Source organism: Ranitomeya variabilis, chromosome 5 (assembly GCF_051348905.1).
Source record: "Ranitomeya variabilis isolate aRanVar5 chromosome 5, aRanVar5.hap1, whole genome shotgun sequence".
NCBI classification, from domain to species: Eukaryota; Metazoa; Chordata; class Amphibia; order Anura; family Dendrobatidae; genus Ranitomeya; species Ranitomeya variabilis.
This window is the reverse complement of record NC_135236.1, coordinates 325465688-325490482: the sequence shown is the minus strand read 5'-3', so window position 1 is coordinate 325490482 and position 24795 is coordinate 325465688. Positions and strand designations below refer to the sequence as shown.

The 24795-nt window shown below is 42.3% G+C and overlaps 1 protein-coding gene across 6 annotated transcripts in view; it reads right to left on the bottom strand.

The window, feature by feature from the left end:
- CACNA2D1 (calcium voltage-gated channel auxiliary subunit alpha2delta 1) overlaps positions 1 to 24795 on the bottom strand; it is a 1329605-nt gene that overhangs the window by 404447 nt on the left and 900363 nt on the right. For all 6 annotated transcript variants that reach the window (XM_077264669.1, XM_077264672.1, XM_077264671.1 and 3 more), the window contains exons 11-12: positions 24403 to 24561; positions 3725 to 3829 (exon numbers count right to left, since the gene is read on the bottom strand). In XM_077264669.1, the coding sequence (XP_077120784.1) occupies positions 3725 to 3829; positions 24403 to 24561 (264 nt within the window). The remainder of the gene's footprint in view (positions 1 to 3724; positions 3830 to 24402; positions 24562 to 24795) is intronic.

Genomic DNA, 24795 nt, shown 5'->3' with positions numbered 1-24795 from the left:
CAGTCATGCCCCTTCGACAGAGCAACCTGAAAGTGCTCCTTTGTTGATGAGAAGCAGCTGAATGGCCGGCTGAAGTGGTTGGTGACTAGCAGAGATTGTCGGCATGCACAACAGGCAAGTAGTCATCAACTACCTACCTGTTAGATCTTAGGCTCGTAGTAAAAACATTACATCACTTGCAGAGGTGGTGCTGGTTTCCGCAAGCCAGGTTATTCTCCTACAATGCGCACCAACAATGCTCCCTGTTTCCAGCTCGTTACTTATGATCTGAGTATGCAAGAGAGCACACAGTCATTGCACACATTGCACAGTGACAAGAATCTACTGACCAGCCATCGGACTTGACAACAGACGTATTCTCGGTAGAGCAGGGACTAATCCAGCCCCTGAAATGAAGGTAACTGATGACACATTCCTTCAAGGAGAGTGCAGGGGCCCCCTGATAAAGCTTTATTTCATTATCCCAGCATGAACTGGGATTCTCAAATGAAGTTTCATCAAAAAGGAAGTAATAAAAAATAAAATGAAGTAGTTAAATAGTGTAGTTAGGGAAGGATAAGATGTTTTTGATTTACGTATATTAAGAAAATATATTAGATTATGGCATTAAATAGATAGGAATTTAGAATGGAAAATAATTTGTGCTTCAGAATACCCCTTTAAGAAATATTATTGCCAGTGATAATACTGAAATCTACCCTAATAAATCAAAGAAAAAAAAAAACATTGACATTTATTATGATATATCTGCCAGAATTCAGGCACAATTTTAATAAAAAAATTATCTTATGTGCACCACATTATTATGGTTCATCCGGGAAGGTGTGTATCCATGAGAAGGTGTGTAGAATAATCTGCCATTCTAAGTGCCAAAAAATGTAACAAAACATTGGCACAAATTTGTGGCACAAAGTAATGTAGCTAATTTTAAAAGTTTAGACTAAACAGGTTAAAGAGAACCTGTCACTATGAAGTTGCAGTCCAAGCTACAAACACCATGTTTTAAAGCAGGAGGAGCTGAGTAGATCAGTGTATAGTTTTTTTTAAATAAAAAATCAGCATAACCTGTGCTTTAATCATTCAAATCTCTGCTTTTGGGAGTTTTCGTCCAGCGGGTGGTCCTATCAGTGACTGATTGCTTTTAATATATATATATATATATATATATATATATATATATATATATATATATATATATATACATATACACTCACCGGCCACTTTATTAGGTACACCTGTCCAACTTCTTGTTAACACTTAATTTCTAATCAGCCAATCACATGGCGGCAACTCAGTGCATTTAGGCATGTAGACATGGTCAAGACAATCTCCTGCAGTTCAAACCGAGCATCAGTATGGGGAAGAAAGGTGATTTGAGTGCCTTTGAACGTGGCATGGTTGTTGGTGCCAGAAGGGCTGGTCTGAGTATTTCAGAAACTGCTGATCTACTGGGATTTTCACGCACAACCATCTCTAGGGTTTACAGAGAATGGTCCGAAAAAGAAAAAAAATCCAGTGAGCGGCAGTTCTGTGGGCGGAAATGCCTTGTTGATGCCAGAGGTCAGAGGAGAATGGGCAGACTGGTTCAAGCTGATAGAAAGGCAACAGTGACTCAAATCGCCACCCGTTACAACCAAGGTAGGCCTAAGAGCATCTCTGAACGCACAGTGCGTCGAACTTTGAGGCAGATGGGCTACAGAAGCAGAAGACCACACCGGGTACCACTCCTTTCAGCTAAGAACAGGAAACTGAGGCTACAATTTGTACAAGCTCATCAAAATTGGACAGTAGAAGATTGGAAAAACGTTGCTTGGTCTGATGAGTCTCGATTTCTGCTGCGACATTCGGATGGTAGGGTCAGAATTTGGCGTAAACAACATGAAAGCATGGATCCATCCTGCCTTGTATGGAGCATCTTTGGGATGTGCAGCCGACAAATCTGCGGCAACTGTGTGATGCCATCATGTCAATATGGACCAAAATCTCTGAGGAATGCTTCCAGCACCTTGTTGAATCTATGCCACGAAGAATTGAGGCAGTTCTGAAGGCAAAAGGGGGTCCAACCCGTTACTAGCATGGTGTACCTAATAAAGTGGCCGGTGAGTGTATATTATTGTCAATCACTGATACGATCACCCACTGGACTGAAAATTACAGAAAGAGCAGAAGGTAAAATGAATAAAATTATATATCAGTCTGCTTAGCCACCCCTGCTTTAACACATAATGTTTGCAGATTATGCATTTTCATGGTGACAGGTTCTCTAAATGCATCTGAATGATAGAACGGAATTAGATATTTTGAAAAAATTGCTGCATTTTAAGGCTAGATTTTGTAAATCTAAAAATTGACAACCTTTGTAAATCTACAACAGTGATGGGTTTTAAGCAGCAATTTTCAACCATGTGATCAGTAGCCTAAGGGTCCACTCACACGAGCATATTGTTAGGGTTGGCGGAACGCACCGAGAATATATATATGTATTGTTAGGTGCGTTCGCAACCCGGGGTCCACCGTGCAGGAGAGGAACCTGTTGCTGGCAAATGGCGGAACTATGTGGCGGTATAAGCGAACTCTGTTAACTCCGCAGAGTCGCTAGGAACAAGATGCTGTGCCCTGTTAACCTCACAGAGGTACACAGCTACCAACCAGAGCAAACTGTGATCATGCAGTCAGAGAAAACAGACAAACTCCTCTTCCACCGGAGGTGCCGGTATTCTAGCTGCTTATTTCAGCCAAGGCCCTGAATACACCCATACAAACTCCTCACGGGAGATGTCGGTATTCTAGGGGCTTATTTCAGCCAAACCCTAACTGCATCCAGACATAACCACATTGGCGCCGAGCTCATAGACATTGGTTTGATACTAGCACATGGCCGTGCGGCCATGCGAACCTTTTATAGCTGTAGCAACTTCAGGACCTTCCTAAAGGACCAATGGGAGCTGCTACAGTACCTGAGCAACTTCAGGACCTTCCTAGAGGACAAATGGGAGCTGCTGCAGTATCTGAGCATGTGACCCCCAACCTCCAATGAGAGGTCTTACCCTGGGCATGCTCAGAAGGGAAAAAGCAGGACTTAGTCCCAGAGACATCTGCTTGCCGCTGACCAGTACTGGCTACAAAGGCACAGCCTGGAAGGACAGTAGTAACCAGTCACCCAGTATCAGCCTGAGCCAGACGCTGGGACCGACGTTTCCGCTGAGCAGGCTCCACTGCGGCTGGAGAAGAATGGGAGACCGCAGCGGAGGTGGTTCGAGATTCCCCCTGTGCAGAGGCGGCAACTCGACACCTAACACATATAACTTGGACGAGTGTAATTCAATAGGAAAAGGGATTGCACTTGGACCAATTTTATTCAATGAGTCAGTGCAGATCTGCATAGTTTTTTGCAGCTGAGAGGTGAGAAAAAAAAGTTGCAGCATGGTGAAATTTCAATCCAAAATCAGATGGGTGCGAGAACAAAAAAAATGGATGCTACACGGACAATTGAGTGGCATCTCATTTTTAAGGATACATTGCAATTCTGTAGCATAGGAAGCTGTAAATAATCCTGGAAAAGATTAGTAGCTGCTGAATAAAAAACAAAGGATTGCACAAGTGAGAAAAGAATCGTCCCACTTTTGTGGATGAAAATTGGACCTTTTTTTTACATGCTCTTGATTTCAGAATACATTAGTGTGAAATCCCAATGACATACATGTTGTGCTAAAAAAATACTTACTGTTTTATTCTTATTATACAGCTTAAATGTTTCTGTTGCCTTATCCTCTCCCCCATCAGTGAACAGCATGATGATCTTATTACAGTTGGCTCTGGATACATTCGTCTGCAAAGAAGATCGTTGATATTTAATTAAAAATCATCTCATTTACATATTTTAGACACTTCTCATGAATAACAGAAGTAGTGAATTCAAAGTGCAGTAAAGTAGGCTAATAGACTTTCATGCAAAGTATTTACAATCACATTTTAAACTAGCAGGTAATAGCATCCAAATAAATAACAAATAACAAAACGGTCTTAATGGCTTATATAACTTAATAAACAACCCTGACGACAACAAAGAAACTGCAAGCGGCTCCATAGATGGTATTACCATGAATGTTTATGCATTGCAGTTGTCAAAGTGTTTTTAAAATCAGATAAAATTTATGAAATGAGTACAATATATTCATAATTTTATTATGGATAAATATTGTATATTAATGCATATATAATTGGAAATATATTTAACATAGACTTAATTACCACAATGCAAATATTCACATGGGTAGTTATTGATGGCAAAGGTCATCCGTCAAGATAAATGGTGAAATGTCTGGAGCAATGGTGCGATTCACTGTTCCCTATGGGCAGAAGCTTATTAGTGAAGGAGCCACTATTGTCCTTAATGACCAAGCCCTATTTTTTCAGTTTTGACCATACTTTATGTATGCATGGCCCCTTCTCAGTCTGAGATTACCAGACCCCAGCTGTCTACTTTAGCTTGGCTAGTTGTTAAAAATGGGGGGCATGGGTCCCCTCTGTTCTTGATAACCAGTCATGATAAATGTGACAGCTGAGGGCTGCATCCCGCAGCTGTCGGTTTTGCCTGTGCTGGTTACCAAGAATGGAAGAGACCCCACGTCATTTAAAAAAAATAAAAAATTATTTGTAGCACAGCTGCTGACTGATGAATACTCTAATCAGCCTTGCCTGCTCTGGCTGCCACCAGTGACAGTAGGCGTATGCTGATGAAAGTAGCACTGTCTCATCAGACGATGTCTGTGCCTGGCGGTAACTTTTTCCTGCCAGTCACAGCTGCTGGCTCACATGCTATCATTTGACAATGTGGTAACCGCAGCTTTCTTACTGGCAGTATCTAACTTACCACCGATCAGAGCTGGTGTTTCTCGAGCTGTCACACAGATGACAGCATGGGAAACAGATGATGTTTAGAGTGCCGAACCTGAACAGTAACACAGTGTTCGGGTCCGTGCACAGACACTAGGTGTTCGGTACAGACTCTGAACTTTACTGTGTGGGTTCTACATTCACCTCTGACGTAACAGCTTAGCAGAGAGCACAGGAGAAATGTGAACTGAATCTTATTCCAATTTTGGAGATGAAGAATGAACAAACATACAGCAGTTGAAGAATTTTTTTATGCCATTTATGTGGTATAAGTGATAAGAAAGCCTTATTCTTTGGGATAGTATGATTACAATGATACCAGATTCATATAGGGGTTTTATATGTTTTGTTACATTTACACACTAAAAATGCCTTTTTATAAAAGTAAGAAAAAGTTTTACATCACCATATTCTTGGAGCTATAACTTTCTTTCAAATTTTTGCCAACAGAGCTATATGAGGGCTTATTGTTTTGTGGAACAAGTTGAAGTTTTTATTGGTACCATTTTGAGGAACGTAATATTTTTGATAGCTTTTTATTCATATTTTTCAGATGCAGAATGAACAAAAAACAGCGACTCATTTATTGTTTTTACATTTTATTTTTTATGCAGGCAAGAGTAAAAGTGATTACATTTATTTATTTTTTGGTTTAATATGATTACACTGATACCAGATTTATAGCATTTTTTATACGTTGCTACTTTTAACACACTAAAAAAGTATTTCACAAAAAGAATTTGCTTTTGCATCACTGTATTCTGACAGCTGTTTTTTTAATTTTTCACTAGAAAAGCCATATGAGGGCATGATGATTTGATATTTTCATTTATGCCATTTTTTTTTACATATGACATTGGATTGCTTTTATCAAAAAATGTTGTCAGTGTCATGAAAAAGCTACATATTTGCGGTATTTTTATTATTTTCATTACTGTGTTTACCATACAGAATAAATAATGTGACAATTTTATAGATTATGAGTTCATTTTTTGCTTATTTTTGTTTTTGCAAAAACCATAATTTTTACTTAGCTTTTCATGATTTTTGGGGCATTCATTTCGTCTTTTATTTATTTTCAATTTTTTTTTTTTTTTTTACTTAATCCATCTATGGTACATTAATAGAATTTAGTTTGATCTCTGGTAACATACTACTGTGCATGAAACCTGTCACCTGAGGTCATTAGATGACCTCATGTTGCGATAGAATCTATTGGTACCCATGATGGTGATCGTGGGTGCCAAAAAGTTTAAAGTGGGAGCCCTTTCCCTCTGTTTTTTAACATCTAGTTGCTGCTATCACAAATGAAAGTGATGTTTAAGGGGTTATACAGCCCTGAATGGTTCCACAACTAATCGGGACCAATGCCGCATGGTTTCAGCTGTTATATATAGTTGATTCCAGCGGCATTTTCGTTCATCGGAGGGAGCTATACACTTAAACCGTACCCTAAAAAAGTAGGGCCGAAAATTAAGGCCTTTTCACGAACGCTGTTAAAGAGCATATCGGCAATCATTAAAGGGTTAATGCTGTAGGGGAAAAATGTTTTGTCAGTATAAAGTCCCAATTAGAATTGAATGATCATATGGCTGACAGCTATCTTCTTTGACTCACCCATGAAAGAAACACTTGACTTGGCCTATTGCTCCTGTGCTCCTTACAAGAGAGATTATCTCTTGTTGAAAAAAGGATCAGATGTTTGGGGAGAGTCAAAAGGTTCCCATCCACATATATATTAGATGTTGTTCATTCCCAATAGCAGATTGTTCAGTTGACTTTAGTCTAATGTGTGTGGGGTTCTGAATCTTTAGACACACTATTTACAGTGCCTCTTCCCAGTTATTTATCGATGATGAATGATATAACTCTAATTAATTCACTTGCTCCAGCCTCCATGTTTCTATCTGAGTGAGATATTTCTCAATACACATGGTTAGCCAATCTCAAACATAATCTTTGCTCATTTGGAACTTCCAACTAAAATGAGTAACAGGAAAAACGAGACTCATTTGTTTAACTAAAATGTTATATTTTAATAACCCTCCTTTACTTTTATTACTTTTCCTTCCTTGAAATTTAAGATGATGTTGATAGTTTCAGTGTTTTAAAGAAACATCTGCCTACTTTACCTTGAATGATATTATAAATACAGAAAGTAATATGACACATATTGATGAAAATCATCTAAATTACAATCTTTAATATTTACAAATATTTACTTTATATTTTCAAAGATCATCTGGGATCATTTAACCTAATCTCACAAAGCATAATAAACATCTGATATAATATTTCAGTGGATTCATACTCTACTGTATACTGTATAGCTCCATATGCCTCTTTTATAGTTTAATGAAATGTAATATTTCTTATTTGCGGGGTAGCTGTCCTTGGAGGAAATATAGAACGTCAAATTATTATTTAGTCATACATAACTGATTCCAGCAAAGACTGATTATCTCTATTTCCCCCGAGTCTGTGTCTCACCATATCTTAATTTCCCCAGATATATCAGCCTCACAATCTTGCACAGCTCTTCTCTCGCTCTTCGTTTTATAGGCTAAACTGTAACGATATTATTTGACTAATAAGTGTATCCCTTATAAATGAAGAAAGTGGTATTTGGAAAGGAAATCCTTCATTAAAGCCTTTGAGAAACTGAAGACATTCTACTTCTAACTTCTTGAACTATAAAAAATATATATTTTAAGTTCATATATATAAGTTTGGACACACCTTCTCATTTAAAGAATTTTCTGTATTTTCATGACTATGAAAATTGTACATTCACACTGAAGGCATCAAAACTATGAATTAGCACATGTGGAATTATATACTTAACAAAAAAGTGTGAAACAACTGAAATTATGTCTTATACTCTAGGTTCTTCAAAGTAGCCACCTTTTGCTTTGATGACTGCTTTGCACACTCTTGGCATTCTCTTGATGAGCTTCAAGAGGTAGTTACTAGGAATGGTTTTCACTTCACAGGTGTGCCCTGTCAGGTTAAATAAGTGGGATTTCTTGCCTTATAAATGGGGTTGGGACCATCAGTTGTGTTGTGCAGAAGTCTGGTGGATACACAGCTGATAGTACTACTGAATAGACTGTTAGAATTTGTATTATGGCAAGAAAAAAGCAACTAAGTAAAGAAAAACGAGTGGCCATCATTACTTTAAGAAATGAAGGTCAGTCAGTCCAAAAAATTGGGAAAACTTTGAAAGTGTCCCCAAGTGCAGTGGCAAAAACCATCAAGCGCTACAAAGAAACTGGCTCACATGAAGACCGCCCCAGGAAAGGAGGACCAAGAGTCACCTCTGCTTCTGAGGATAAGTTTATCCGAGTCACCAGCCTCAGAAATCGCAGGTTAACAGCAGCTCAGATTAGAGACCAGGTCAATGCCACACAGAGTTCTAGCAGCAGACACATCTCTACAACAACTGTTAAGAAGAGACTTTGTGCAGCAGGCCTTCATGGCAAAATAGCTGCAAGGAAACCACTGCTAAGGACAGGCAACAAGCAGAAGAGACTTGTTTGGGCTAAATAACACAAGGAATGGGCATTAGACCAGTGGAAATTTGTGCTCTGGTCTGATGAGTTCAAATTTCAATTCTTTGGTTCCATCCACTGTGTCTTTGTGCAACGCAGAAAAGGTGAACGGATGGACTTTACATGCCTGGTTCCCACCATGAAGTATGGTGTGGGGATGCTTTGCTAGTGACACTGTTGGGGATTTATTCAAAATTGAAGGCATACTATACCAGCATGGCTACCACAGCATCATGCAGCGGCATGCTATTCCATCCGGTTTGCATTTAGTTGGACCATCATTTATTTTTCAACAGGACAATGACCCCAAAACACCTCCACGCTGTGTAAGGGCTTTTTGACTAAAAAGGAGAGGGATGGGGTGCTACGCCAGATGACCTGGCCTCCACAGTCACCAGACCTGAACCCAATCGAGATGGTTTGGGGTGAGCTGGACCGCAGAGTGAAGGCAAAAGGGCCAACAAGTGCTAAGCATCTCTGGGAACTCTTTCAAGATTGTTGGAAGACCATTCCCAGTGACTACCTCTTGAAGCTCTTCAAGAGAATGCCAAGAGTGTGCAAAGCAGTCATCAAAGCAAAAAGTGGCTACTTTGAAGAACCTAGAATATAAGATATAATTTCAGTTGTTTCACACTTTTTTGTTAAGAATATAATTCCACATGTGTTAATTCATAGTTTTGATGCCTTCAGTGTGAATGTACAATTTTCATAGTCATGAAAATACAGAAAAATCTTTAAATGAGGTGTGTCCAAACTTTTGGTCTGTACTGTATATATATATATATATATATATATATATATATATATATATATATATATATATATACATCTATCCAATATGCAGCAGACTTAAGGTATCCATTTTCAGACTCAGCATGGTCCGTCATGTAACACTACATTTCTCCTCTGGCAAATGCTACTTTTCTCAGCATCAACAGTTCATCACCAGTGGCTGGAGAAACGAACCCAAAGTAGATAGTTGATTGCTGGGATAGCATTTTTGAAGAAGGTTTGGCCGGAACAATCTTTTCAAGCTGGTGAACAAGTTAATTTATATTAAAATGTATACTTTTTCACAGTGGTAATGTCCTGAGTGAGAGAGTAAAATGGAATTCATCAGCAAGTTGTGATGGCTTAGCTAAAATTTGTTATCTTTTCTAAAAGGTACTGGCAGCTATTGGATCAACTGATATTTGTGAATTTTTAAAGAACACTTGACTAACACATAAATGTTCGTTCATTGCGATGGTTTATAACAGCGATCAGAGCTGTAACAGGGACAGTTCAATATTGGGAAAAGTAATAAAGTTAAAACATTTTTTTTAAAATTGAAAAAATATTGAAAAAACATCAGAAAATAATAAATGAAATAAAAATATATTATACTTATAAGTCTATTCTTAAGTAAAAAAATAAAATTGAACAAAAAAAGTACATGTTTGGTTTTGCCGCTTTCGTAACGACCATGAAACGCTCACACTATGTTAGGACTGGCGGAACGCATCAAATAATAATTAGAGAGGATATGAGATGCGTTCGCAGTCCGGGGTCCACCTTGCAGAAAGGACACCTACTGCTCGGTAATGGCAGACTAGATGGCGGTATAATGAGAATACACACACGGGTTAGCTTCACCCGGTATGAAGGAAGCAAATCCTGTTGCGTCACAGGGCCACCGCACAGAGGGCGCAAGTAAAGAGTCACAGAACTCTGTCTCAAGACACGGAGACATTTTACGCTCGACACCACTAGTGTGGTGTCAGGGATAGAACTGAACTAACAATTTACCGCACAAGAGTGCGTACAGCACCGCTCTGGCAGACGCCACTAACCACCCTAACAAGGGCCACGAAAGCGCACTAAGCACATGGAGCCACATTGGCGGTCGCTGCTGAGAGATGCTGAATTATGTGCTGGATGTGCAGAGTAGCACTGTCTGGCGCTAGGTAGCTTCCACCATTCGCAAGCAGGCAACAACACTATGGATGGGAATGTTTTGGAGCTTTCATCCATCGACAGGCATACATCCACACACACACATTAGCAAGTTTAGACTAGCGAATGGCTGAGCGGCCATACAAACCTTTTAGAGCAGTAGCTCTTCGGGACCTTCCTGATGGTCCAAAAGGAGCCGCAACAGGACCTGAGCATGTGACCCCCGACCTCCAATGGGAGGTCGTCCTGTGGGCATGCTCAGTATGGGAAAAGCAGGACTTTGTTCCAGAAAGGCCTGCTCACTGCTGATCAGTGCTGGATACAAAGGCAGAGCCTGGAAAGGCAGCAGTAACCATTTGCACAATTTCAGCTTGAGCCAGATGCTGGGACCGACATCTCCACTGAGCAGAGTCCACTGCGGCTGGAGGAGAATGGGAGACCGCAGCGGACATGGTTCGAGATTCCCCCTGTGCAGCAGCAGGGACTCAACACCTAACATTACACCCCCTCCTTGGGCCTTGCTAAGTTCAAAGGCTGAAATGAGCAGTGGAGCCTGAATGTGCCCCACAGATTCCCAGGTTCTGTCCTCTGGGCCATGACCCTTCCAGTCCACGAGATACTACTTTTTGCCATGTACCACCTTGCACCCAAAGAGAGAATTCACCTTGTACTCGTCCGTGGACGAACTCAATGTCCCGGCAGATGACTCGGAAAACTGGGACATGTAAATGGGCTTTAAGAGGGACACATGAAAGGTGTCGGTGATACCCAGGTGTGGAGAAAGAGCCAGATGGTAGAATACAGGGTTAACCTGTTCCAGAACCTTGGAGGGCCCTAAGTAGCGAGGAGCAAACTTAGTGAACTCAACTCGCAGCCTGATATTGCAAGCAGTGAGCCACATTAAGTCACCAGGAGCAAAGGTCGGAGCGCGGTGCCGATGTACATCGGCGGAGACCCTCATTCTCTCCTTGGAGGCCCGGATGGCATCCTGTGTGTGGTTCCAAATATCCCGTGCTTCCACTGCCCAGTCTGTGCCCATGCCCGGAAGACATGGGCATGGGCACAGGAACCTGCAGATGTTGGCCGTAATTAAGGAGGAATGGGGTCTGCCCAGTGGAGTTGGCTACGGCATTATTTAAGGAAAACTCCACCCACGGTAGCAAGGATGCCTAGTCATCCTGCCTGGCTGAACCAAAATGTCTTAGGTATGTGACCAGGGTCTGATTGGCCCTCTCTACCAACCCATTCGTCTGGGGATGGTACGCTGAAGAGAGATTCAGCTCTATGCTAAGTAGGCGATAAAGCTCTCTTCAGAACCGAGACACCAACTGGGGACCCCAGTCACTGACAATCTTGTCTGGCATACCATGAAGGTGGAAAACATGCTTAATAAACAATGCCGCCAAGGCCCGTGAAGAAGGTATCCGTGGGAGAGGCACCAAATGCACCATTTTGGAGAAATGTTGGTAACTACCCAAATGATGGTGCAGCTACGGGACTTGGGTAAGCCTATCACAAAGTCTGTGCCGACCATCTCTCAGGGCCTGTCTGCCACCGGCAAGAGGTAAAGCAGCGCAGCAAGCCATTGTCGAGGAGACTAATTCTTGGCGCAGGAGACACACGCCCGAATATAGTCTCTGATGTCACGGGCCATATGCAGCCACCAGTAAGTCCTCGCCAAAAGCTCTGATGTCCTCTTGATCCTGAATTGTCCACCCACCCTGGATGATTGAGCCCAAGAGAGAACCTCCGGTCACAAATTAGATGGCACAAAAGTCTTGCACGGGGGCACAGACTCTAGCGACACCAGGGCCACGGTCTTCAGACTCTCAGAGGGGACAATTAGCTGAGGATCCTCCTCCTCCTCAGATGACACTACGGAGCGGGAGAGAGCACCGGTGCAAATTTTCTTCTCCCCGGAGAGAAAATGAAGAGTGAAATGAAACTTGGAGAAGGACAGGGAGCATCTAGCTTGGCGAGAATTTAGCCACTGGGCTGTCTGCAAATACACCAAATTCTTGTGGTCAGTGTAAACTTGGAAGGGAAAGCAAGCTCCCTCCAGGAGATGTCTCCACTCTGAAAAGGCCAACTTCATTGCTAGCAACTCTCTGTCCCCGATGGAATAATTCCTCTCTGCCGGAGTGAAGGTCTTGGAAAAAAAGAAGCAAGGATGCTTCTGACCTTGAGCGTTCGTTTGGAAGAGGACTGCTCCAGCACCGACAGATGAGGCATCCACCTCTATAACAAATGGCTTATCTACCTCAGGACGATGCAGGATGGGAGCGCTAGCAAAATGGGACTTATAGGTATACAAAATAGGAAGGCATTGGAAACCTCCTCCGACCACAATTTGGGATTTGCACCCTTCTTGGTGAGGGCTACCAAGGGAGCTACCAAAGTTGAGAAGTGAGGAATGAACTGGCGATAATAATTAATGAACCCCATAAAGCGCTGCACCGCTTTGAGAGAATGAGGCTCTTGCCAGTCCATCACTGCTTGTAGCTTGGTGGAATCCATAGCTAATCCCCAGGCTGAGATGATATAGCCCAGTAAAGGCAAGGACTCCTGCTAAAACACACACTTCTCCAACTTGGCATAGAGGGAGTTTGCCAGTAAGAGGTCGAAAACTCTGCAAACATCTCTCCGGTGGGTATCTATATCTGGAGAGTAGATGAGAATATCATCCACATAGACTACCACCGAGGTGGAGCGCATATCCCAGAATATATCATTTACAAAGTCTTGGAAGACGACTGGGGCATTACAGAGCCCAAAGGGCATCACCAGATATTCATAGTGCCCATCCCTGTTATTAAAAGCCATCTTCCATTCGTCCCCCTCACAGATGCGAATCAGGTTGTAAGCTCCCAGCAGATCTAGCTTAGTAAACACCCTTGCTCCCCGGAGCCTATCAAAGAGCTCAGATATCACGGGCAGAGGGTACTTGTTCTTAACAGTGATGGAGTTAAGACCCCTGTAATCTATGCATGGACGTAATGATCCATTCTTCTGCATGAAGAAAAACCCCGCCCCCGCAGGTGACACTGACTTTCTAATGAATCCTCTTGCCAGGTTCTCCTGGATGTATTGTGACATTGCCTCCATCTCCAAGAGAGACAGGGGATAGACACATCCCCAAGGAGGCTCTGCCTCTGGCAAGAGGTCAATAGGTCAGTCATAGGGGCAGTGAGGCAGAAGAATCTCTGCAGCTCTCTTGGAGAATACATCCGCATAAGACCAGTAGTGTTTGGGGAGAGAGGTAAGATCTGCGGGTATCTCCGTAGTAGCAAGCAGAACGCACTCCCTCTGATATCTGCCCTCACAAGATTTACTCCAACCCAGAATTCTCCCAGAAAACCACTCTATATGTGGAGAGTGATAATGCAACCAAGGTATCCCTAGAAGAATGTTGAAAATGATTTCCTGATGGGATGGAAACATAGATAATGTAAACGGGATAGTCTGGTGTGTAATCTGTGAGGGCAGTGTTGACCCATTCACCACTCTTACGGTCACTGGTTTGGCTAGCATAACCAGGTGTATTGCGTGCCATTGGGCGAAGGCAGAGGACATGAAATTTCCCTCCGCCACAGAATCCACACAAAGCTCAACCGTAAAAGTGGAAGGGCCAAAGGTAATTGTCCCCTTGAAGGAGAATTTGGAAGAAAATGCCGCTGTGTCTAGTGAACCTCCTCCTACAGTTACTAGACGTGGTCGTTTCCCTGCCGCTGTGGACACTTCTTGGAATAATGTCCTGACTGCTGGCAGACATTACAGACCATGGAAGTTCGAGCAGCCCGAGACTTTGGACCCGCTCGAGAAACCTCCATGGCCTCATAGGGCTCAGACGCCTGGACGGGAGAATCCAGAGGCTTGGCGAAGGTAGGCGCCAACCAAAACCTCTGCCTACACTGGTCTCGCTCCAAACTTCGCTCGTTAAAACGGAGGTCAATGCGAGTGGATATAGTTATTATCTCCTCCAGTGTAGTGGGAATCTCCCTAGTAGCCAAGGCGTCCTTCACATGGTCAGCTAGTTTTTTCCAAAACACAAGAATAAGGATTTTATCCGGCCACTCCAGCTCAGATGCCAAAGTCCAGGAGTGGACGGCAAATTGACTGACCAAGGAAGAACCCTGTGTCAATGCCAGCAGTTGGAGTGCCGAATCATGGGTGATGCGAGGTCCCATAAAGACCTGTTTCAGAGTGTCCAGGAACCTTGGAGCACTCTGCACCACATGATCGTCACGCTCCCACAGCGGCATTGCTGACTCCAACACCCTGCCCGACAGAAGAGATATAATAAATCCCATTCTAGCCCTTTCCATGGGAAAGCGTGCAGCCAGGAGCTCAAGATATATGGCACACTGGCTCCCGAATCCCCGACACAGCTTACTGTCACCAGCAAACTTATCCGGTAATGGGAGGTGGGATAATGTCAGAGCAAGAGTTGCAGTGGACAAACTGGCTGCAGCCATGCTGGCAGCCTAAACAGCTACTGCGGTAATATCCACACCTGAGGTTGTATGCTCGAGAGCCGTCAACCTGCTCTCCAGCTGCTGGATGTACCACTGCAGTTGCTGTTCGTCCGCCATTACAAGCCAGACCCTAACACTAGTGTAATGTTAGGACTGGCGGAACGCACCAAATAATAATTAGAGAGGATATGAGGTGCGTTCGCAGTCCGCGGTCTACCAAGCAGAAAGGACCCCTGCTGCTCGGTAATGGCAGACTAGATGGCGATATAATGGCAATACACACACGGGTTAGCTTCCCCGGTATAAAGGAAGCAAACCTTGTTGCGTCACAGGGCTACAATACCATACAGAGAGCGCAAGTAAAGAGTCACAGAACTTTGTCCCAAGACATGGGGAAAGAGTTCCTCTAGACCTCTTATGCTTTACAATGCTACTGTGGTGTCAGGGATAGGACTGAATTAATAATTTACCACAAAAGAGTGTGTACAGCGCCGCTCTGCAGGACACCACTAACCACCCGAACAAGGGCCAGGAAAGCGCACAAAGCACAAAGGTGGTCGCTGCTGAGAGATGCTGAATTATGTGCTGGATGTGCAGGGTAGCACTGTCTGGCGCTAGGTAGCTTCCACCATTCACGAGCAGGCAACAACACTAGGGATGGGAATGATTCGGAGCTTTCATTCATCGACAGGCATACATCCACACACACACTAGCAAGTTTACACTAGCGCATGGCCGAGTGGCCATGCGAACCTTTTATAGCAGTAGTGCTCCGGGACCTTCCTGATGGTCCAATAGGAGCCGCAACAGGACCTGAGCATGTGACCCCCAACCTCCAATGGGAGGTCGTCCTGTGGGCATGCTCAGTATAGGAAAAGCAGGACTTTTCTGATCAGTGCTTGCTACAAAGGCAGAGCCTGGAAAGGCAGCAGTAACTATTTGCACAGTATCAGCTTGAGCCAGACACTGGGACCGACGTCTCCGCTGAGCAGGTTCCACTGTGGCTGAAGGAGGATGGGAGACCGCAGCGGACATGGTTTAAGATTCCCCCTGTGCAGCGGTGGGAACTCCACCTGTAACACACTAGTTAACCCCTACAATTAACACAGAAAAAAACAAACAAATAAAAACCGGGGCAAAAAACTATGCTTTTTCATCATAACGCAGAAAAAAAGTATAGTAAAGCTCAATCAAACAGAGGAATATAAATAAAAATTGAATAGCTGAAAATGTCATCTTTTCCCACAAAAAACACGCCACCATACAGCCCCATCAGCAGAAAAAGAAAAACGTTATAGCTATCAGAATAAAGCAATACAAATATTTTTTTTCTATGAAATAGTTTTTATTGTGTAAAAGCACCAAAACATAAAAAACGATACAAATGTAGTATTGCTGTAATCATACTGACCGAAAGACTAAACACAAGTTGCCTAATCACTTATACCGCATGAAGAATGGTTTAAAAAATAAATAAAACAAATTCTTCACATGCGGTCGATTTTTTCAATCTGTCTCCCAGAGATCACAATAAGGTTCGGCGCATATTGATCATGCACTCTACGCTGGGCGCTTACACTGGGGCTTCTGTGTAAATCTATGAAATACATGATTCAGATGGAACCCCGGAGGGAGATTTCCTATAATGAGGCAGATGGAAGCATTGTGGAAGCCTTCTGACCTGTGTTCCAGCGGTGTTCTTTTTAGACATGCATAAAGCATGGTGTGCAAAAGGTTTGTGAACTTCTAAATAGAACACTGCTGAACATAGGCTAGCCGTAGTCCAGAGTATCTCTGCTGCCTCATTTTAGTGAATCCATTTTTGGATTTAATCTGAATCACGTCACTTGGAGTTTTAGAAAGAAAGTCAGATATAAGTGCTCAGTGTAGAGCAAATGATAAATATAATCCCAAATGTTATGTAAAATGTTCCCAACAAAAGCTTCAAATCAATTCACAAAAGATCAAGTCTTCACTCAGTTTGGTCACCTGTTAATGGGATAGGGGGCTTCCACGTTACTGGCAGTACAAAGGCTCTTGGAAAAGCAAAATGGCTCCTCGCCTCCCCCAAAAGAAAATTCAGAAAATTATGCACTCCCAAATCTAAATGCCACCTTCCTTCTGAGCCACATTTTGCATAAACCACATTTCAAGTCCACATGTTTGGTATTTCTGTAGTGGTGAGAGCCCACATAATTTATGGATACATGTCTCCAGAAGCACGAGCTGGACACTACAACGTACTGGGCACTACAACATACTGCTGACTACAACGTACTGGACACTATAATGGCAGTTTGCAATTTTCACCTGCCAAAATCCACTGCTTTCTGGAACGCACCCACGGAGTCAAAATTACTTAAAAAAAAAAAAAAACCATAAGAGGACATTCCACTATTCAAGACAAAAAAACCAAAGCACAGGCAAAGATGCTTACCTGTTTGAGGCCTCCAACTAATTACACTAACCAAAGTGCAGCAGACCCAAGTTAAGATGGTGGATGACAGATGCACAGGTGCAATAATACCGATACTGCAGCCAGCCTACAATCAGGATTTGGCCGCCTGGCACACCTGTGCAAAAATGATCTGTATGTGGCATGTTCACACAGAAATACAAAGCATATGGCTCTGGCCTATTAGTAACGCCATATAGCGGGCCAGCCATTGCTATCATGCATCCTGTGTGAACAGAGGCCACAGTATACAGAGCCATCTAGGGTCCAGCTGCACCCTGAAAAAATGACGTGTCCAAAAACATAACAATGTATGTAAGGTATTAGTTGGTATTATGGCCACAATACTGTAAGCCGGCAACCCGCGTCAAGGGTCCTCACATATTGCCGGTCCTAACGCTAACAACAAGAAAAAAAAAAACATAAGAGGACATTCCACTATTCAAGACAAAAAAAACAAAGCACAAGCAAAGATGCTTACCTGTTGGAGGCCTCAGACAGGTAAGCATCTTTGCCTGTGCTTTGTTTTTTTTGTCAAAATTACTTCACCTGTAGATAAATTCCCAAAGGGGTATAATTTCCAAAATGGTGTCATGTGAGGGGGATTTTGCTCTTCTAGGACTTAAGGGCTCTGTATATGGAGTCCACAAACTATTCTAGGAAAATTTGCTCTCCAGGACACAAATAATGCTCCGTCCCTCCCCAGTCTCACCATATGGCTAAGCAGTACTGTTCAGCCACACATGAGGCATTTCTACATTTAGTAGAAATTGTGGGACAAATTTTGGTGCCATTTTTACCTATTTCCTTTTGTGAAAATGTAAATTATGGGTCTAAAACAAAACAAAAATTTTGTGTTTAAAATGTAATTACTTTTTCTTTACTGCCCAATAGTATGCAATTCTGTCACACACCTGTGGTGTCAATATGATCACTGAACCCCAAGATGAATTCATTGAGAGGTTTACTTCATAAAATGGGGTCACTGTTGGCTGTTTTGGCACCTCATGGGCTCTCCCATTGGGTCATGGCACCCACAAATCATAATAGTAAAATATGCACTATAATATGGCACTCCTTTCCTTCTGAGCTTTGTACTGTGCCTGAAAAGTATTTCTAGATTATATGCAGGGCATTGGCATAAACAGGATACATTTTTACAACAAATTGAGGTCCATTCTTTCCTATTAACCCTTAGCAAAATTAAAAACTTGGAGCTAAAACAACATTTCAGTGGTAAAAGTGTAATTATTCTTTCTTCACGACCCAAACGTATAAAATTCTTTGAGGCACATGTTGTGTAAATATGATCGCTGCACCTCTAAATGAATTCATTGTGAGGTTTAGTTTGTAAAAGGAACTCACTTATGGGTGTTTCTGCTGTTCTTGCACTTCATGGTCTCTGCCAATAGGACACAACACCCTCAAAGCATTCAAGCAAAATCTGAAATCTAAATTCGCACACGATCCGCAGCAGATTTGGCCCTACGGATCCGCAGCAGTTTTACATTTGGTGTACAGTACCAAGTAAAGCTATGGAAAACCAAATCCGCTGTGCCCATGTAGCAGATAATTCTGCGCAGAAACGCAGCAGTTTATTTTAATTCTATGTGCGGAATCCGCAGCGGTTTTGCACCTATTCCATTATAGGATTCCACAGGTGTAAAAACGCAGGCAAAATCCACACAAAATCTGCACAAAATCCACAGAACACTTGCTGGAAATCCGCAGGTACTTTTACCTGTGGATTCTGCAGAATCTGCCAGGAAAAATCTGCAATGGAATCCGCAACGTGTGCACATACTGTAATATGGCCTTTCTTCCCTTCCGAGCTTTGGACTGTGCTGAAAAGTAGTTTTTAACCACTTGTGGGATATAAGTGTACTCAGTAGAAAATGCACAATTAATTTTGGTGTCCATTTTCTCCTGCTATCTTTGTGAACATGGGAAAATTTGGGGCTAAAACAACATTTTTGTGGGAAAAATATATATTTTAAATTTTCACGGAAAAACACTGTAAAATTCTGTGAAGCGCCTAGGGTTTGAAGATGCTGACTGTATGTCTAGATAAATTTATTGAGGGGTCTAGTTTCCTAAATGTGGTCACTTGTGGGGGCTTCCACTGTTTAAGCACATCAGCAGCTCTCCAAATGCAATATGACACCCACAGACAATTCCATCAAAGTCTGCATTCCAAAATATCACTCCATCTATATACATTCCTTAAGGGGTCTAGTTTCCAAAATGGGTGGGGGGATGCCTAAACAGTGGGGGGTTTCCACTGTTTAGGCACATCAGGAGCTCTTCAAATGCGACATGGTCCAATAGCGTTCTTTTCTTTGTGTACTCTGGCATGCGCCTAAACAGTAGTTTTCCCCCACATTTGGGGTATCAGCGTATTCAAGAGGAATTGCACAACAAATTTTGGGGTCTATTTTTTCCTGCTACCCTAGTGAAAATAAAATAATTAAGTCTAAAGTAAAATTTTTGTGAAAAAAGTTAAATGTTCATTTTTTCCTTTCACATTCTATTAATTCCTGTGAAGCACCTGAAAGGTTAATAAACTTCCTGAATGTGGTTTGAGTACTTTGAGGGGTGCAGGTTTTAGAAGTGTGTCACTTTTGGGTATTTTCTGTCATACAGGCTCCTTAAATTCATTTCAAATGTCATGTGCTCCCTAAAAAAATGGTTTTGTAAATTTTGTTGGAAAAATTAGAAAATCGCTGGTCAAATTTTAAAACTTCTAACTTCTTAAAAAAACTATTTTGTTTGAAATATTGTGCTGATGTAAATTAGACATGTGGTAAATGTTATTTATTAACTAGTTTGTGTGATATATCTCTCTGGTTTAAGGGCATAAAAATAAAATTTTGAAAATTTTCTGAATTTTTGCCAAATTTCCGATTTTTTTCACAAATAAATGCAAGTCATAGCGAAGAAATTTTACCACCATCATGAAGTACAATATGAGTTGAAAAAATCTCAGAATCAGTGGGATCCCTTAGCAATCCAGAGTAAATACCACATAAATTGACACTGGCCATAATTGTAAATTTTTTAAAATTTAGCCTGGTCATGAGGGTGAAAACAGGCACTGGGGGTAAAGGAGTTAATATAGATTTAATAACTAAATGGAGGCCCGATGCTATTGCATCGGGAGCATGGTAATGTCACGATGGGGGCAGGCATGCAGTGCTGTTGTTTCCTAATGGTATCCTGTGATAATCTAATGACTTTTGCATCAGGGGACTCATGTGCTTGACGCCTACGCTTATACGCATTGTTTTTGTCCCAGGGATGCTGTTGCTCTAGAAGAGTATCATTTGCCCTTTGTTGTCTTTGATGTTGTGCCTTTGCTGCTTTCCTTTCATTGTCATTGGCGTACTTTTTATGAGGAGCCATGTTGGCATTGATATTTGCTTTTTAAAGGGGTTTTCCCACAAAGAAAAGTTCATTTTAAAAATTGTCTGTCTGACTGTGTACCGAACATGCCACAGCTCCTGGGCAGGGGAGGAAGCAAAAGACAATACTGACATTGCAGCAGGAGATCGCAGAGGATACATTTTGCGAGGTAAAATAATTTTTAAAATGTCCAGGAGATGTGGTATGCAATGTACAAGGTCAAACACAGTCAATTTTTAAAATAAACTTTTGTTCATGGAAAAAACCCTTTAATGTTACCAGCTTCCTCTGCCTGTAGACACGTCGTGCATCTGCTGCCGGGATCAGCCAAATGATTCACTGCACCTACACGTAATTCACGCAGGTGCAGTAAATCAGACCGCCGCCATCTATGTACAGACAGATAGCGGTGGTCACATTAAAACTGTGCATGCACTCCTCCTGTACAAAGATGGTGGCAGTGTGAGTGTATGAGTGCAAGTGTGAGTGTGGGTGTGAGTGTGAGAGTGTGAGAATGTGTGAGTGTGTGTATGTGAGTGAGTGTGTGAATCTGAGTGTGAGAGTGTGAGTGTCAGTGTGTGAGTTTGATTGTGTGAGTGCAAGTGAGTGAGTGTGTGTGTGTGTGAGAGTGTGAGAGTGTGAGAGTGAGTGTGTGTGAGTGTGTGAGAGTGAGTGTTTGTAGTGCGTATGACATACAGAGTGTGTGTGGTGCGATGGTGTTACGCTGGTGGCACTGCGCAATAGGTTGGTATAGCAGTTTCCATATTGAATGCGAGTGTGTGAGTGTGTGTGAGTGTGAATATGAGTGTGAGTGATTGTGTGTGTGTATGTGAGTATTAGTGTGTGAGAGTGTGTGTGTGAGTGTGTGGTGCATACGGCGTATAGAGTGTGTGTTTGTGGTGTGACGGTGTTCCGCTAGCTGCGTGAGTGTGAGTAAGTGTGAGTGTATGAGTGAGTGGGTGTATGAGTGAGTGTGTGAGTGTGAATGTGAGGGTGTGTGTGTGTGTGAGTGTGTGTGTGAGTGTGAATGTGAGAGTGAGTGTTTGAGTGTATGAGTGTGAGTATGTGTGAGTGTGTGTGTGAGTGTTTGAGTGACTGAGTGTGAGTGTGAGAATGTGATAGCATGAGTGTGAGTGTGAATGTGAGTGTGTGAGTACAAGTGTGTGTGTGAGTGTGTGTGTGGTGCGACGGTGTTTCACTGGTGGTACCGCGCAATAGGTTTTTACAAGCAACAGTATCCATATTGAGACACCCATCACTTGGGTGTCCCAATATGGCGGTCAGTGAACTTCCTCCGCTTGGAATTCTGGGATACGGTGACATCAGGACAGAACAGGTAATGAAAAGATTACAAGGCAATTATATAAAAAGACTAGATGGAGGCCCGATGCTATCGCATCGGGAGGGTGGTAATGTCACGATGGGGGCAGGCATGCGGCGCTGTGCCTAAAGGCATCCTGTGATAATCTAATGACTTTTACATCAGGCGACTCAAGTGCTTGATGCCTATGCCTATGCAGTAAATTAGACCACCTCCATTTTTGTGCAGACAGATAGCAGCAGTCACATTAAAACTGTGCATGCACTCCCCCTGTACAAAGATGGCGGCAGCCAGTGAATCATTCAGCTGATCCCGGCGGAGGCATGTTCACGATGGTATTCCGCTGGTGGTACCGAGCAAGAAGCTGCGTGAGTGTGAGTGAGTGAGTGTGTGAGTGTGAGTGTATGAGTGAGTGTGTGTGAGTGTGAATGTGAGGGTGAGTGTGAATGTGAGATAGTGTGAGTATGAGTGTGTGTGTGAGTATGTGTGTGGGAGTGAGTGTGTGGGAGTGAGTGTGTGGGTGAGTGTGAGAATGTGAGTGTATGAGTGTGAGTGTGTGTGTGTGAGTGTGAATGTGAGTGTGTGTGTGGTGCATACGGCACATAGAGTGTGTATGTGTGTGTGGTGCGACGGTGTTTCGCTGATGGTACCGTGCAATAGGTTGGTACCAGCAGCAGTTTCCATATTGAGACACCCATCACTTGGGTGTTGTAATATGGCGGTCGGTGAACTTCTTCCGCTTGAAATTCTGGGATACGGTGACATCTGGACAGAACAGGAAATGAAAACATTACAAGGCAATTGTATAAATAGATAATGTAGAGCAAGCAATTTTAATAATCATTTAAATAAACTTTAAAAATAGAATATAAAATAAAACTTTTCAAAAACCTTCTAGAAGATGTCCCCTTGCTGTTTCTGAAGCAAATCCATATCCAGTTTCACAAACACTGAATACAAATCTTAAGGGTGGGGACAGAGGCTGCACGCTTCTGGCTCAATTCCTCACTCTTTGTCAGTGCATCAGCAGTCTACCTCAGCTTTCGGCACAGGGCACAAGCTCTGTCAGCTCTTGGTTGTCGGCACAAGCAACTTCCCTCTCAGTGTTTACCACACAGTTCCTTCTGCCCTGTCAGCTAGTTCATGTATGCCCAGTAACATCAGCATTTTTCAGTTTTATTGTCTTGAGGCACTTATGACTGATTTTCATCACTCACTGGCAGCACAGGAGCCAGCAGCTGACAGAAGAACCATGAGAGCTGCCTATGTCACTGAGCACAGAGGTAACAGCCGACAGGGCAGAAGAAGCAGTGTGGTAAACATTGAGTGGAACTGCCAATGTTACTGAGCTCCTTCTGCTTTGTCCTGTGTGTCTGTGTGCTATACACTGAGAAGTGCCGATGTCACTGATCACACAGGTAACAGCCGACAGGGCAGAAGAAGCAGTGTGGTAAACATTGAGTGGAACTGTCAATGTTACTGAGCTCCTTCTGCTTTGTCCTGTGTGTCTGTGTTGCTATTCACTGAGAAGTGCCGATGTCACTGATCACACAGGTAACAGCCGACAGGGCAGAAGAAGCAGTGTGGTAAACATTGAGTGGAACTGCCAATGTTATTGAGCTCCTTCTGCTTTGTCCTGTGTGTCTGTGTGCTATACACTGAGAAGTGCCGATGTCACTGAGCACACAGGACAATCATATGACAGGGCAGAGGAGCTCTATGCTGATAACTAACAGCTGACAGATATTGTGCATTTTGTGACTGAGGTAACCTACTGATGCACTGACATGTATTGCATGAGGATCCAGCCAGGCGCTCGTACACTGTGTAGGCTCCGCCCCCACCCTAGAGGCTATATTCAGTGTGTGTGGAACTGAATACGGATTTGCCTCAGAAATAACATAGGGGACATCTTCTAGAAGGGTTTTGAAAGGTTTTCTTTCAGATTTAATTTATAAGGCATATTTGGTAGATTATTAAAATCACTTGCTCTACATTATTATTCAATAAGAATTAAGATGACAGTTACGCTTTAAGCATTTCTCTCTTTTAGGCAAATCATTTAACCCTTTTGAAAATTTGGTTTGCAGAACAGGTCGAAGCTTCAACACTATTACATTAGGTCACAGTTGGAACGGCGATCTTATTCGGATATATTTCCGCTGTACTCAACACAAACAAATGCCTGTGCTATGAGTATTTTTATGTGTGAATTGTACTGATTTTTAGAACTGTAGTTCCCTAAGTATGTTTACCTTTCCAAGTGACAAAAAATCTTAAAGGCATTTATTTTTAATACATACTACAATCATATTTAGCATGTGGGATATATTGTACAGTATGACTGTTATTGTATTAGAGACTTACATTACGAAGTTGATCAAAAGCAAATTTGAAACCTTGCTTGTAGTCTGTGGTTCCTTTGGCAGTGATGTTATTGACAGCTTCTTTAAGAACCTTCTTATTTCTAACGTTTGCTTGAACAAGATGATGGAAACAGCTGACATCGTGAGCATTGCTGTTAAACTAAAGCAAGGAAATGAAAAAGTAAGGTTAATACAAGGAAGTTTTAATATTATGGCAAGTTTAATTCTTCTAAAAGAAAAAAAAATTCTGGAAGAAAATCAAAGAAAGCACAAGTTACATATCCGCCTGGCTCAATTCCCAATTAAAAAGCAATAAAGCTGCCATTGATGCTTCTAGATCCCATCTGTTTACCCTGTTGGATATTGATTTGTTGGTTATGCACACATATGTAGG